Consider the following 14817-nt stretch of genomic DNA (forward strand, 5'->3'; position numbering starts at 1 on the left):
GCAAACCTGCCATGCAGTAAAACATATGTTTAAAGTAGAGATTATATTGACAATTAATTAAAATGACACAGTATCACAGGATGGTACTGGTGAAGGGTTGTGTTCCACATGTATGTGGTTACCACATGTAACTCTTAACCTTCAGTGGGGTTGACGGCCACAGGTAAACTCTCCCAGTCCAGGGTCCATGATGGGCAAGGGTGAGGAGAGTAAATAGCATCAATCCCATTGTCCTGAGGGTCAAAAGAACATAAAACACAAGTTACCACTGAGTACTGTCAGAAGGCCCCAGGACCTGAACAGGAAACATAGCAATTTAACAGTTAATTTTATGGTTACATCTCTTCTGCAGAAAGCATGAATCCCACTTTTGAAACCCTTTCAGATATTTTTGCTCCATTATAGCCAAGAATATTTGACATTTCCTCAGTCAGAAGTGTCTAGAAAATTGGCCTTCAGGAGTGTGCAATAAGTGTGCAATTATAATTTTTTTACATTTTACATTTATGCATTTGGCAGACGCTTTTATCCAAAGTGACTTACAGTGCACTTATTACAGGGACAATCCCCCCGGAGCAACCTGGAGTTAAGGGCCTTGCTCAAGGGCCCAACAGTGGCATCTTGGTGGTGCTGGGGCTTGAACCCCTGACCTTCTGGTCAGTAACCCTGAGCCTCAACCACTGAGCCACCACTGCCCACAAGTCCAAATCAATTATTCTTCATTGGGAGCACATGGTAAGAAATTAATGGAAATAAATTCATGGAAAGTGATGTAATTCACAACATTGATTTGGACTTGGGGCCTGGGTAGCTTAACAAGTAAAGATGCTAAATACCACCCCTGGAGTCACGAGTTTGAATCCAGGGTGTGCTGAGTGACTCCAGCCACGTCTCCTAAGCAACCAAATTGGCCCGGTTGCTAGGGAGGGTAGTCACATGGGGTAACCTCCTCGTGGTCGCTATAATGACGTTCGCTCTCGGTGGGGCACATAGTGAGTTGTGTGTGGATGCCGCTGAGAATAGCCTGAAGCCTCCACACCCGCGGTCTCCGTGGTAATGCGCTTAACAAGCCACGTGATTAGATGCACGGATTGATGGTCTCAGATGCGGAGGCAACTGAGATTCGTCCTCCGCCACCCGGATTGAGGCGAGTCACTACGCCACAACAAGGACTTAAAGCACATTGGGAATTGGACATTCAATTTGGAAAGAAACATTGATGTGGACCTTCGAGAGGCTTCTTATATAACAAAGCACATAAAAACTTCAAAGTACAAAGAAGTGAATGGGACTTCAGTTTTGAGGTAAGGGATGGTAAAACCAGGGGTATGTGTCCTTGTTGTGGAGGAAGTATAGAAGGTAAAATAAGTCCAGAGGTGTGTCAATATTAGGAGGTTATCCAGCTGGACCTCCGAAACACCATGTGCATTAACTGGGCGTATTTGTAGATTTATGATGGGATGCAACAAGCACCAGGTGTTTAAACAATTGGAGGAGAGGAGGTTTTGTTGCCAAACCCAATGCATAAATGTAGAAAATGCATCAGAACCGTTGCCTACCTCTAGTGCCGATATTATTGGTCAATATTGGACTTTCAACGATATATCAGCATCAGCGTATATGTTTACAGATATGAAAACTTTTTTCAGAACCTATTATGCAGAAAACAATACTTTAGAATTGGTGTCATAACATAGTTTGTCCAGCAGAGCGTGCGCCGACTCTGACGAGCTGACGGTGGCTCTACAGACAGGGCGGAGTTAAGCGGTGTCTTCATGGTAAGTTGATAACTAGTTTATGAAATACATACTGGAATGTTAATAAACAATGGCCCCATAATTTTCCCTTTTCAATAAAACTAATATAACGTTAACCCTGTTCCTGACAACCATGTCACTCATGCTTGTCAAATTTGTTTGCTTAGTTTGCCAGCTATAGTTTGTCAGTGCAGTCAGTTATGTAGCAGATTGAAAGGTAAACATCAGAGCATCTTTTTTACAGCTCAGCAGACAACAGTGTGGTGGTGGATTGTGTCTGTTGAGTCTTGATTTCATGCTACGCTTTTACCTAGTTGGTGAGACGCAATGCTGGAAAGTCCATCTTTTATTCTCAGTGACAGCGATCTAATAGCTAACTAGCTAACCACGTATTTAATTTAATGTCCGCTGAGTGGAAGCTAATGTGCAAACATGTATTCACCAATCTGTTTGTTCAGGATTCACAGTTTGGTACCCCCTTCACTCCAGTCATTGCATTTATAAAATAAAATATTTAAAAGTCTGGTTTTCCACCGTTTAAATTTTCCACTGAACTTGTATAGCAGAATACGGTGTAACACAGCTGCCGCCGCTTATCTCTTGTCTCAGCGGCAGCAAACCAGTTATTTTTTGTGACTGTTTTGTTATTCATTAACAGTGAATATTGCTGATGATGTTTTGATAATCAAGAAAACTGTAATTTAGTACAATTTAGAGGAGCTTGTCCTTTACTTGAGTATTACCATGGCATTTTCTATTACTTCATACTTCCACTCCACTACATTTCTGAGGGAAATATTGTACTTGCATTTCTTTTTTTAACAGCTATAGCGACTAGTTAATTTTCAGATCAAAATTTGATATGTAAAATAAATGAACAGTTAAATTGAACTGTTCTCTCTACATTTTAAAAAATACCCATCTTAAAAAATTTCAGCTTAAGTCAATGTATTTTCCTCTATCCCCTACAGATGGCTGAAAAGAGACTGCGAACGGGCAGTAAGGAGTGGGACCATTTCCCCAAAGATGGTGATGAAGTTGTCTGCATTACCTGCAAAGCAAAGATAAGCCAAGATCTAGCAAATCCAGTCAAAAGAATACCACCAATTTGTGGTCTCACCTGAAAGTGAGCCACAAAGATCTTTATACAGAGGTTGAGAGGCACAAAGAAGACCCCTACCACCAGCAGCAACAGTGCAGGACAGACTGCCACAGATGTTTGACAACTTAACTATATGGGGCCCTTCAGATACAATAGCGAAGAATCTGGACAAGTTAGTGATGGAGATGATTGCCACAGATATTCAACCATACTCCATTGTTTCATGTGTTGGTTTTAAGAAGGCTTTTAGCTGCTGCAGAGCCCAGGTACACCATAAAATCAGGAGAAGTTTTACCGTACAGAGAAGCTGCTTGAAGTGCTTGGCAAAGTGGTGGGAAAAAATTATTGACATTGCATTCACAACAGACAGTTGGTCATTGAACACAGAGGCATTGATGAGCTTGACCGCTCATTTTATCAACAAAGAGTGGAAAAAAGTACAAATCGTAGAGACTTAAAACAATCCAGGAGGAAGTTGTCCTCCCTGGCCATGCCATCTTTCAGGCCACCCCAACGAGATGGAATTCAACATTACACATGCTCAAAAGAAAGCAAGAGCAGAAACGAGCGCTCACACTTTACTCTGCAGAGTACGGGCATTTTACATGTCCAACTGGTGATGAGTGGGAAATAGTGGGAATAGTCATTGACACTTTGAATCCAATAGAAGAGATCACTCTGGAAATTAATAAGTCGGATGCTACTCTCTCATGCATCAACTGAAGATTACAGGATCCAAACACAAGGGGAATCCAAACCCTCAGAAAGACAATGCTGGACAGCATGAAGAGGATATTTGCAGTCATGGAGGAAAGAAGAGAAGTGGTTTTGGCCTGCATATTGATACTCCCTACAAGCAGCACCCTCTGTCAGACAAGAATAAGCATGGCCAAAACCTGGCTCCAAGAAGAGGCAGAAAAAGTAAGCAGCAGCACCAGCACCGAAGCAAGCACCACCACTGCAGCCACCAGCAGAGAAGAGAATACCACAGGGGAGGAGCAGTCTCAGAGTCTGTTAGACAGCCTATATGATGAAATGCTGCTGAGCCAACAGGCACAGCCACCTGGAGGTCTGCTTGAGGAGCTGGAGCGGTATTTAAAAGAGCCAGTTTTGGATTGGAAAACAGATTTGTTAAACCACTTTGAGCTTTTTCTCTAGAATAAACATCAATGTTTTATATCCAGAAAAGTAATCTTATTTTTATTATCAACAGGTGACCCTCTGCAATGGTGGAAGCAGAACAGTGGCCATTATCTGAAGCTGTGTTTATTGGCCAGGCGGTTCCCTCCTCTGTCCCCAGTGAGAGGATTTTTAGCATGATAGGAACATTTATGAAGACAAGAGGAGCTCCCTGCCAGGTGTAAATGCACAGAGGCTGTGCTTCTTGTTTTACAACCTGCCCCTAATTGACTGGCAGTATTAAAATAGTCAGCATTTGTCTGACATGAATCAGTACTACTGATGTTTATTAGGCTATTTATTTAATTTTTATTTATTCTTTATTCTCTCAGTGTTCATTTCTAGAATTTGTTGACTATATATAGCTGAGGATATATCAAATACATGTCGCAAATCACCTCTGACTTTTGGAGTATGCAGACAACACCGAGGCCAATTGTGATCCCATTAATGTGTATACATGCTACACAAAGTAGAGCTATTATAAAAATGTCTAGATCTGTTGGTAAGACAAGGGTAAACGGAGTCCCAAATATTTTGAGATTTGTCCATTTCACCACATTCGGAGGTGGTCGAAAGTGGTCGAAAACGCATGTGACCAACATTGCTCGTAGTGTAAATGCATCTATTCAAATGTGCTCGAACAGCAGCAAAGCACTGCCTGCTTACCTGTCAATTAACCGCAGCACTAAAACAGGGGTTTAAGCTTGGCCGGTTACATAGGGTTTTGGAATCGGTGCAATTTTCACACTCAAATTTAAAAGCCCACCATTACAAATAATGTGGACTAATTTCCAAAAAAAAAAAGTGTCTAATTTTTCAGAAAACCCCCCAAATAAAAATAATTATATTGTATATGTTCAAAGTCTTATGATGAATAGAATTGTCTTTTTTTATGGTCCTAATTTATAAGCATGTAATTCTGGTTCTGTTTACTCTGTCTCCCTTATTTTATTCCACTAGATGGCAGCAAGTACTAGAAAAAATAGTTTATCCTCTATCACCTCCCATCACAAAATGCCAATCTTAATTGTAAGTGGTGGTCCTCCCTAGACATTGTCTAATTTTCAGTTCACCACCCCTATTGTTTCATCGAAAATCTCGGCCTCCGAGTGGACTAGAAGCGCAGTCTGGGTGTTATTAGAAAGCCGAAACCTCCCCTTTACGATGTATGTACAGTTGAAGTCAGAAGTACACCTTAGCCAAATACATTAAAAGCTTTTCACAATTCCTGACATTTAATTGTAGAAAACATTCCCTGTCTTAGGTCAGTTAGGGTCACTACTTTATTTTAAGAATGTGAAATGTTAGAATAATAGTAGAGAGAATTATTTATTTCAGCTTTTATTTCTTTCATCACATTCCCAGTGGGTCAGAAGTTTACATACACTTTGTTAGTATTTGGTAGCATTGCCATTTAATTGTTTAACTTGGGTCAATCTTTTTGGGTATCCTTCCACAAGCTTCTCACAATAAGTTGCTGGAATTTTGGCCCATTCCTCCAGACAGAACTGGTGTAACTGAGTCAGGTTTGTAGGCCTACTTGCTCGCACACACTTTCAATTTTCTATCGGATTGAGGTCAGGGCTTTGTGATGACCACTCAAATACCTTGACTTTGTTGTCCTTAAGCAATTTTGCCACAACTTTGGAGGTGTGCTTGTGGTCATTGTCAATTTGGAAGACCCATTTGCGACCGAGCTTTAACTTCCTGGATGATGTCTTGAGATGTTGCTTCATTATATGCACAAAATGTTCCTTCCTCATGATGCCATCTAAGTGCACCAGTCCCTCCTGCAGCAAAGCAAACCCATAATATGATGCTGCCACCCCCATGCTTCACAGTTGGGATGGTGTTCTTCAACTTGTAAGCCTCACCCTTTTTCCTCCAAACATAACAATGGTCATTATGGCCAAAAAGTTCCATTTTTGTTTCATCAAACCAGACGAAATTTCTCCAAAAAGTAAGATCTTTGTCCCATTTGCACTTACAAACTGTAGTCAGGCTTGTTATGACTGTTTTGGTGCAGTGGCTACTTCCTTGCTGAGCAGCCTTTCAGTTTATTTCGATATAGGACTCTGTGGTTTTACTGTGGATATAGATACTTGTCTGCCTGTTTCCTCCAGCATCTTCTTTTTCAAGGTTCTTTGCTGTTGTTCTGGGATTGATCTGCACTTTTTGCACCAAACTATGTTCAACTCTAGGAGATAGAATGTGCCTCCTTCCTGAGCGGTATGATGGCTGCGTGGTCCCATGGTGTTCATACTTGCATTCTATTGTTTGTACAGATGAACATAGTACCTTCGGTCATTTGAAAATTGCTCCCAAGGACGAGCCAGACTTGTGTAGGTCCACAAAAAAAAATATCTTAGGTCTTGGATGATTTATTTTCATTTCCCCGTGATGTCAAGCGAAGAGGCAGTGATTTTGAAGGTAGGCCTTAAAATACATCCACAGGTACACCTCCAATTCAGTACGCTTCCTATCAGAAGCTAATTGGCCAATTGTCTAAAGGCTTGACATCATTTTCTGGAATTTTCCAAGCTGCTTAAAGGCACAGTTAACTTAGTATATGTACATTTCTGACCCACTGGAATTGTGATTATAGTCAATTAAAAGTGAAATAATCTGTCTGTTAACAATTGCTGGAAAAATTACTTGTGTCTTGTACAAAGTTGATGACCTAAACAACTTGCCAAAATTATAGTTTGATAATATTAAATCTGTGGAGTGGTTAAAAAATTTGTTTTAATGACTTCTACCTAAGTCTATGTAAATGTATTAACATTTTATCATTCATAGTCGATAACATACATTACAGATGACTTGTTAAGCATGATTTTTCTGCTGGACCACATATTTTGTTCTGGACATTTAACATATAATATTGGATTATTCACACAAGCAAGCTCACAGACAAGTAAAAAAAATTCTCATTTTGTAGAAAACTGCCAAATGTAAGAGCAGATATAAAGTTTTTAGCCATTAGGGGATCATAGCAGCAGTGATCGGCGCATAGAGACATTTGTATTTGATATCTTACATAAATTAGATTTCACTTTGTGATTCATTTGAAAATCTTTTAAACTATGATAGTATGGTAAGAAAATAAACTGTACAGTCGTATTCCAAGTTCAAAATATTCCAACATTTAAAGGGGTCATGACACGAGGAATAAAATGTTCCTTGATCTTTTAACATATAAGAGGTCATTGTACAATAAATACATACTGTACATTTCAGAACTCATTTCAAAACTTCCTCCTCACTGCAAAAAGAGCATTTGTTAAAACAAGCTGCCAAAATGACTCGTTCACTACTTCCTCCACATTGTGGTAGACATTTGTATACGACAGCTTCCTTAACAACACATCAACGCCCACTTTACCTTATCACTTCCCTAGCCCACCCAGCAGCAGTAAACAGTAAGATGGCAAGGAGAGAGCATGTAGTCAAGAGCAGAGAGCCAATCATAACAGTGTTCCTGTACTGTCAAGTCATTTGGCTAGATGATCAACAAACTTTGAAGCCATTTTTCCTAAGTGATGGTGTGGTTACTGTGTTTTGCCTTTGAACAGGTCTGTTTGCAACAGAAACAAACAGCAAGAAAGTTGGAAGTTCTGCAACAGGCCTGAGAACTCTGCACAAGAACAGCGTGTGGTTATCAACTGCTGGAGACTCAACTGCAGCATTGTGGTCCTGGGCAGAGGAGAAAAGAGACCAAGCTCTGTTAATCTGTTTGCCTCTCCTTTGGGGGCCGTTCACCAGACGAGTGTGAGACCACAGAAGGCTATTTACTCATTATTGGCAAATTTCTGCACTGGGGAAACAGTGTTGCTGGAGTTGGTGGTGTGTTTAGATGCTGGTTAAATCAGCAGGGCTGTTCTGGAAGAGGTGTAAGACTGAATAAGAGACAGAAGAGTGCAGAGGAGGATATGGACTGAATCTGCAGCTTCCTCCAGGGAAGTAGAGCACAGTAATTATGTCACAAGCTGAGCTTTCCATGCAACACAACCTTATGAGTGCATTATCTGGAATAATGAGAAAATGAAAACAGACTAGCAGAAGTCTGAAACACAGGGAGCTGGGTGTAAACCAAAAGATTCACCATACAATGCCAATAATATTAGAAGTCCTACAATATAAAGTTGGCTAGAAAACTACAAACTTGTCTAAGAGTGCAGTGTAAGATTAACAGCCTTTACAACTTTGTAACTTTGACATCATGGTGTTAAATGTCCATGTATAGTCAAGTAGTGTTTACCACAAACCGTATTTTATCATAAAAACACAAAGGAAAACAATTACGTTTTTAGTACGTGTTCAACAAAGCCATTTAAATACTTGTAAATAGTACAAGTTATGCTTGTAAACAATAAACATGTTACAAATTATACTATATGCATTTAAGATCATATTTGTTGATGGAATACTTGGATTTGTTCATTTTTTTAAAAGCTAAAATGCGACCAAAATTATGAAAAACTAATAAAATATAATTATTTAAATTAATTTTCCCCAGTATAACTAACAGCATTGTCTGAGAGACAATTTCTTTCACATGTGGACATTATAACTAAAATATATCCATATGAATCGACAGCAAATCAAAATTGGAATTGAATTAAGAGCTTATAAAATCGGAATTGAATCGGGAAATCTGTATCAATAACCAGCCCTAGTAGAAAATTAATCCATGTCGGTTTCACAATTTTTGGAAAAACCTTAATATTATTTTCTACAAAAAAAAAAAAAATATATATATATATATATATATATATATATATATATATATATATATATATATATATATTATCTAATGACTTTCAAAATGTCATGTTGTGTAACCATCAACCAAAAGGTATTAAAATACTTTGCTTGAACCTTGAATACATGAGTGCAACTTAATCATTCATTTTAAAAAGTTCTCAAAAATATTTTTCAAGGTCAAAAATATTTCTTACAAATATCATGAAATTTTGAGTTAAGAATATCAATATATTTTCTCAGGGTTATCCCAAATCCTGCACCAAATGTGCTTTTTCAAAAAATAAATAATTCTTGACAAAATGATGATAAAAAAAAAAAAAAATCCCAAACAGTCTTGAGTGTCTAAATATTATTTATCTAATTGATTTGGTGGGCAAACATTTTTGTAATATTTATCTTATTTTAAAATAAAAATGATTCATTTCTTTTCATTTTTAAAGATATAATATATATATTATAAAATCTCAAAAGGACTTTAAACTTTTCACTTTAACCTTTTCTTTTTGTTTTTCTGTTTCAAAAGTGGCGTTTTCTTTTCAATTCTTCCCATAAGACCTCCTGAGTCTTCTCTTTACTGTTGTACATGAAACTGGTGTTGAGCGGGTAGAATTCAATGAAGCTGTCAGCGGAGGACATGTGCCTCCTAGTGAAAACGTTCTTGCCATTTTGTGAAGTTGACAGTGTTGCTTTATTTTTCAGTCAAGAATATTTTGCTGGAAAACTGTACGAACCAAAACTACTGATGGCAAGTTAAGCGTAAAAAACTGATGCTCTTGAGTTGACAAACTGACCGTCCATCTGTTCGGTGAAACTGTTCTGTGATTATATTTACATTTACATACATCACACCTCATTCTTTACCTCTATAATTCAGGTACTGAAAAGGTACTAAAAGAACATCCAGTGCTTCTCAGAGTCAGACAGTTCCATAATGGCAGTCTTTAAAGTATCAAGTGGCAGGGAGTCCCATCAGTTAAGAGCGAGTCAGTGCGGCTGCTGTTCTGCCTCGCTGGAGTGCTTAAAACCTTTATCATCACGGTTCAGTCCCGCAGCGGCACACAAGGCTGCCGTAAAGGGACGAGAGCACGCCACTGAATGCATTGAAAGCAGATCGCCGTTTAGGGATTATGCGAGTTTGCTGCTGACAGGTTCAGTGGAGTGGCAAAGAGAAGCGCTTCTGTGCGCGCCATGTGTAATCTTTCCCTGTGAGAGGGAAGATGAACGGGGAGAGCAAAAGAGCGAGAGAAAGAGCGAGTGAGAGAAATTCAATTACTTGCAGTTTGGTCAGAGTTGGCCTCGGGCCCCCGATGAAGGGTTCCTGCTTCAGTTTGGGGGCTTCGTGCTGTGCTCCACTGGGTTGAGGGGCCTCTGGGTGAGGAGGGCAAGGTTCAGCTGTGTTGAGACTGTGGAGGGTCATCCCACAATCCTTTGCGGCCCTCAGTACACTGGGGAGCTCCTGCACTCGCTGGTACCATCTCAACAGCAAGGGCAGATGGGAGAGGGAGGAGGCAGCATGCTTTTGGAGGGAGATCTGCAATTGTTTAAACAGAGATATTATAAAAAGACTTTTAACAATATTCATAGTTTTATGGAAGGTATTGGTTTTCTTAAAAGGGTCATGACATGAAGAATCAAATTTTCCTTTATCTTTTTACAAGATACCATTGTACAATAAAAACTTACTGTAAGTTTCAGAACTCAAAACTTCCTACTCACTGCAAAAAGAGCATTTGTTGAAACCAAGTTGCCAAAACGACTCGTTTTGTACATCCTCCACAACAACACACCCAAAGCCTATTTTACCTTTTCATTTACAGTAGCCAAACCACATTCATGAAAATGTTTTAAAGCAAGGTTTCCCAAACAGGGGTTCAAGAATACAAGAAGAGGTTCATGATGGAACTGCAGCAGGTGAGACTTTTGTATAAATGCCAATTTCAAGTTAAATTAAATAGAATGTGTATAAAAAAAATGTATTACATTATAATAAAATGTGTAAAATTAAAACAATCAAAATATAACATTACTATGATCTTGTAAAGAAATCTCTGTCATTTAAATCACAATTAATTTATGCCTATAATATAAATGTATAGAGCATTTAGAAAGCAAACCTTAAACTCTCATGGGATATTTAAAATTAAATCAAATAATTAAATATAATTCATAATAAATATATACATTCTAATTTTATTAAAATAAATTACAAATTTTTTTTAAATAAAATCTAAACAAAACTACCAAAATATTAATTAAATATAACTTTATATTCCCAAAATATAACTTTATATAGAAATATTTGTCATTAAATGTATTATTCATATATATATATATATATATATATATATATATATATATATATATATATATATAAAGTTATAGCATCACTTAAATCTCTTTATTTACAGTAATTTTGAAATCTTAATAGGTTATTAAAAAATGTTTTTTTTTAAATCTTTTTTAATTAACATGTTTTTTTTTTTTAATCTATACAATAAAAACAACCAAAATATTAATTCAATATAACTGTCTCTGATAGAAAAATCTGTTATATTACATTTATTAACAATTATATTTATTGAAAGGTTGTAAAATGTCCCAAATTTAAACAATCAATAACTTATTTTTTTTATTATATAACTATACAGTATATAACATCATGTAACCAAAGTATAACTTTCTGTGATCTTAAAAAAAAAAGAAAAGAAAAGCTTTTTAATGTATCACTCATTATATAACTACTAGAGTAAACAATGTAGACAATAGGGGTTAAGCTGCCAAAAAGGCTGAAAACAGGACACATTTCAAAACAAATGTACAATTGCTACGGCAAACAGGCTTGCATTCTGTCTCACATTCTGTTGTGCAAACTAGGAGTTTTACTAAAAGTGAATGAATATTAAAAAATGTGCAATGACAGCGAGCCGCAGTGCCTTAAGTAACCCATCAAAGTGTTGTGTCCACTGAAGTGAGAGCAGGATTTCCAGCTCTCTGGCGCTCCTATCATCGCTCTGCAGAGGAAAGAGGGAAGAAGAGAACAGAAGGAGGGAGACATGCTAGACGGAGTGTGAAATGAGAAGGCACCGATGCGCCGCTTACCACACAGAACCGAGAGCGAGAAAACGGTAGGGGAGAGACGGGAGAATGAGCAAAGATGAGGGGAGAGAAACAAAGACAGAGAACAGAGCAAGAAAGGAAGAGAAATGGATGGACAGACACAAACAGACAAATACACACTGACCCCAAAGACACATCACAGGTTAACTGAAGGCCAAGGGACATAATCTGTGCACAAGTTCAAGGAGTGAATGTGTTCAGGGGCATCATGAAGACATGTTTTCTCTGTCACTGTCGATTTAGACACAATAACTAATAACGTCAATGTAAGTCTATGCGATCTGAGTAAATATTTTGAGCTATCATTAATGTCCATAGTACATACGGTGCAGGATGAGTTATGCACTGAAGTATAATTCCCAAGGTTAGGTGTTTGTTTCAATCATTTATTCCAAAGTATGATAGCATAAAACCTTAGCAAGTGTCACTAATGATTAAAGTGCTGTTTGTCTATAATGAGCATCATTTTATTATTTCATTTGAACGCTTCCATTCAAAAGCAAAAGAGTCTAATTATAAACTCACTGAGAACCACACTGAATAATAATAAGCATTTCAAAAAGTCAAGAACACATCTGTGTCTAATACGGCGTGAAAGCACTTGTGAATATCAAAGATCTATTCTACGGCAAAACTAGATAGAAGAATGTCTCACTTTCTGATGAATAGTAATTCATGGGTAAATTAGGGTAATCTGGGTCACTGTGTAATATGGGACTCAGTGACTCTTTAGTGGTGGATGGGTTGCAGGTCTGTTCAGAACAGGGGAAAAAATGATGCTAAATGCTAATTATAAAATATAACTATTTAACTATTTAAGCTTATATAGTTTGTATAGCCTCCTGGGACCAGAGCGTGATTCTGTCACTGTGTGCAAATAAAATTTCCCATTTTGATTTTTAACTAGTAGCACCTAATAAACATGCAATAATAATTCTAGAGCAAATAGTTTTCCTAAAAATTGATGGCAATACACAATGATCAGCCACATCATTAAAAACACCTGCCTAATATTGTGTAGGTCCCCCTCGTGCCGCCAAAACCGCCCCCAACCCGCATCTCAGTATAGCATTCTCACAACAATTGTACAGAACGGTTATATGAGTTACAGTAGACTTTGTCAGTTTGAACCAGTCTGGCAATTCGCTGTTGATCTCTCTCATCAACAAGGCATTTCTGTCCACAAAACTGCCGCTCACTGAATGTTTTTTGCTTTTGGCACCATTCGGCACCATTCTAGAGACTGTTGTGTGTGAAAAACCCAGGAGATCAGAAGTTACAGCAGTACTCAAACCAGCCCATCTGACACCAAAAATCATGCCATGGTCCAAATCAATTGAGATCACATTTTTTCCCATTCTGATGGTTGATGTGAACATTAACTGAAGCTCCTGACCCGTATCGCATGAGTTTATGCACTGCTGCCACACGATTGGCTGATTAGATAATCGCATGGATGATGGTTGGTGCCAACCCATCTGCATCCCACCTGGAACCCATTTTGGGTTCATCCACCACTAGAGAGTCAATGAGTCCCACATTACACAGTGACCCAGATTAACCTAATTTGCCCCATGAATTATTATTCAACACAAAGTTTACTATTCAAACTAAATTACTATTCAAACAAAAAATATCCAGTTTGTGGCACTTCTACCGATGGAAACCCCTTGTTGATGAGAGAGGTCAACAGAGAATGGCCAGACTGGTTCGAACTGACAAAGTCTACGATAACTCAGATAACCGCTCTGTACAATTGTGGTGAGAAGAATATCATCTCAGAATGCTATACTGAGCCTGAAACTGAACTTTTGGTCAGATTTTAGGAGTGAATGCACTTAGCTGCATAGAGAGCTATAGGATGCTCCCTTGCTCCCTATTTAGTGAATGGCTTAACCTATAGTGTGCTGTCTGTCTGCACTGGTCACAGAACAGTTGGAAATGCACCGTATTTTCATCCTAACTCCATATAAAGCCTCTGAAAGCAACATTTTTCTTTTCAATGTGAATATGCACAGTATATATAGGATTGTAATGAAAACCCTGTGCTAATGTGTACATTAGTGTACACTGTGTTTATCAGCGTGGCGTATTCGCAATAAATCACTGAAATTTAAAAAAATGGCATATCGAATGAAAATAGGGACTCAAACAGGTTTCAATGCAAAAACTTAATTGGGTTTCTTACCAGATGCAGTTTTGTTGGTGTTTCTCCCAAAAGACAAACCCTGCTGTGATCAGCGCCATGTTGTTTTGTCTCATGACGTTGAAAGTTTAACCCTTTTATGACAGCTCAGATTCTTCTGAACTGAGATCAGTCGGTTTAAATGAATTTCAATTATGCGTTGCATATAGCAAAGCCAAAATACAACATCCACGCATATGTAAGCGGGGTCGCACGAGAATAGCAAAATATATCTGTTTATAAACATTTAAGAGAGGAGAAAATGCTTCAAACGTGTTTTGTTGCTGACTTCATAGGCTGTGCTTCTAATGAAACTCATGTATGGTATTTTGGCACAAATTACCAGTAAGCTGTCACTTGGTATAATGCAAGTAAGGCAGATTGCATAATATGTCCTTATACTCAAAAACCAGGAACAAAATTATGAAAGGTAAAAGAAAAAACAATCTAGACTACATTAAATCTGGGTTCATTTGTACCAACGAAAACAAGCTTTCTGCCCAACACAATGTGCTTTGTGCTGTAAATTATGGGCTGCCAAGAGCATCAGTCCATTACTTTTCAAACTCCATTTAAAATACAATAATAATAAACCAATTATTAAAAGCCAATATTTTAAAGGACATTTTTGCTTACTTTTTTACTTGATTTAATACCTGGGTTCAGAAGCAAACCCAATTAAGTATCACTGTTGTACATTTCTTTCA

The 14817-nt window shown here is 37.9% G+C and overlaps 1 protein-coding gene across 2 annotated transcripts in view; it reads right to left on the reverse strand.

The window, feature by feature from the left end:
• LOC127644032 (glutathione S-transferase C-terminal domain-containing protein-like) overlaps positions 1-14817 on the reverse strand; it is a 63890-nt gene that overhangs the window by 46350 nt on the left and 2723 nt on the right. For both annotated transcript variants that reach the window (XM_052127034.1, XM_052127035.1), the window contains exons 4-5: positions 10082-10339; positions 140-233 (exon numbers count right to left, since the gene is read on the reverse strand). In XM_052127034.1, coding sequence (XP_051982994.1) covers positions 140-233; positions 10082-10339 — 352 coding nt within the window. The remainder of the gene's footprint in view (positions 1-139; positions 234-10081; positions 10340-14817) is intronic.

Source organism: Xyrauchen texanus, chromosome 5 (assembly GCF_025860055.1).
Source record: "Xyrauchen texanus isolate HMW12.3.18 chromosome 5, RBS_HiC_50CHRs, whole genome shotgun sequence".
NCBI lineage: Eukaryota > Metazoa > Chordata > Actinopteri > Cypriniformes > Catostomidae > Xyrauchen > Xyrauchen texanus.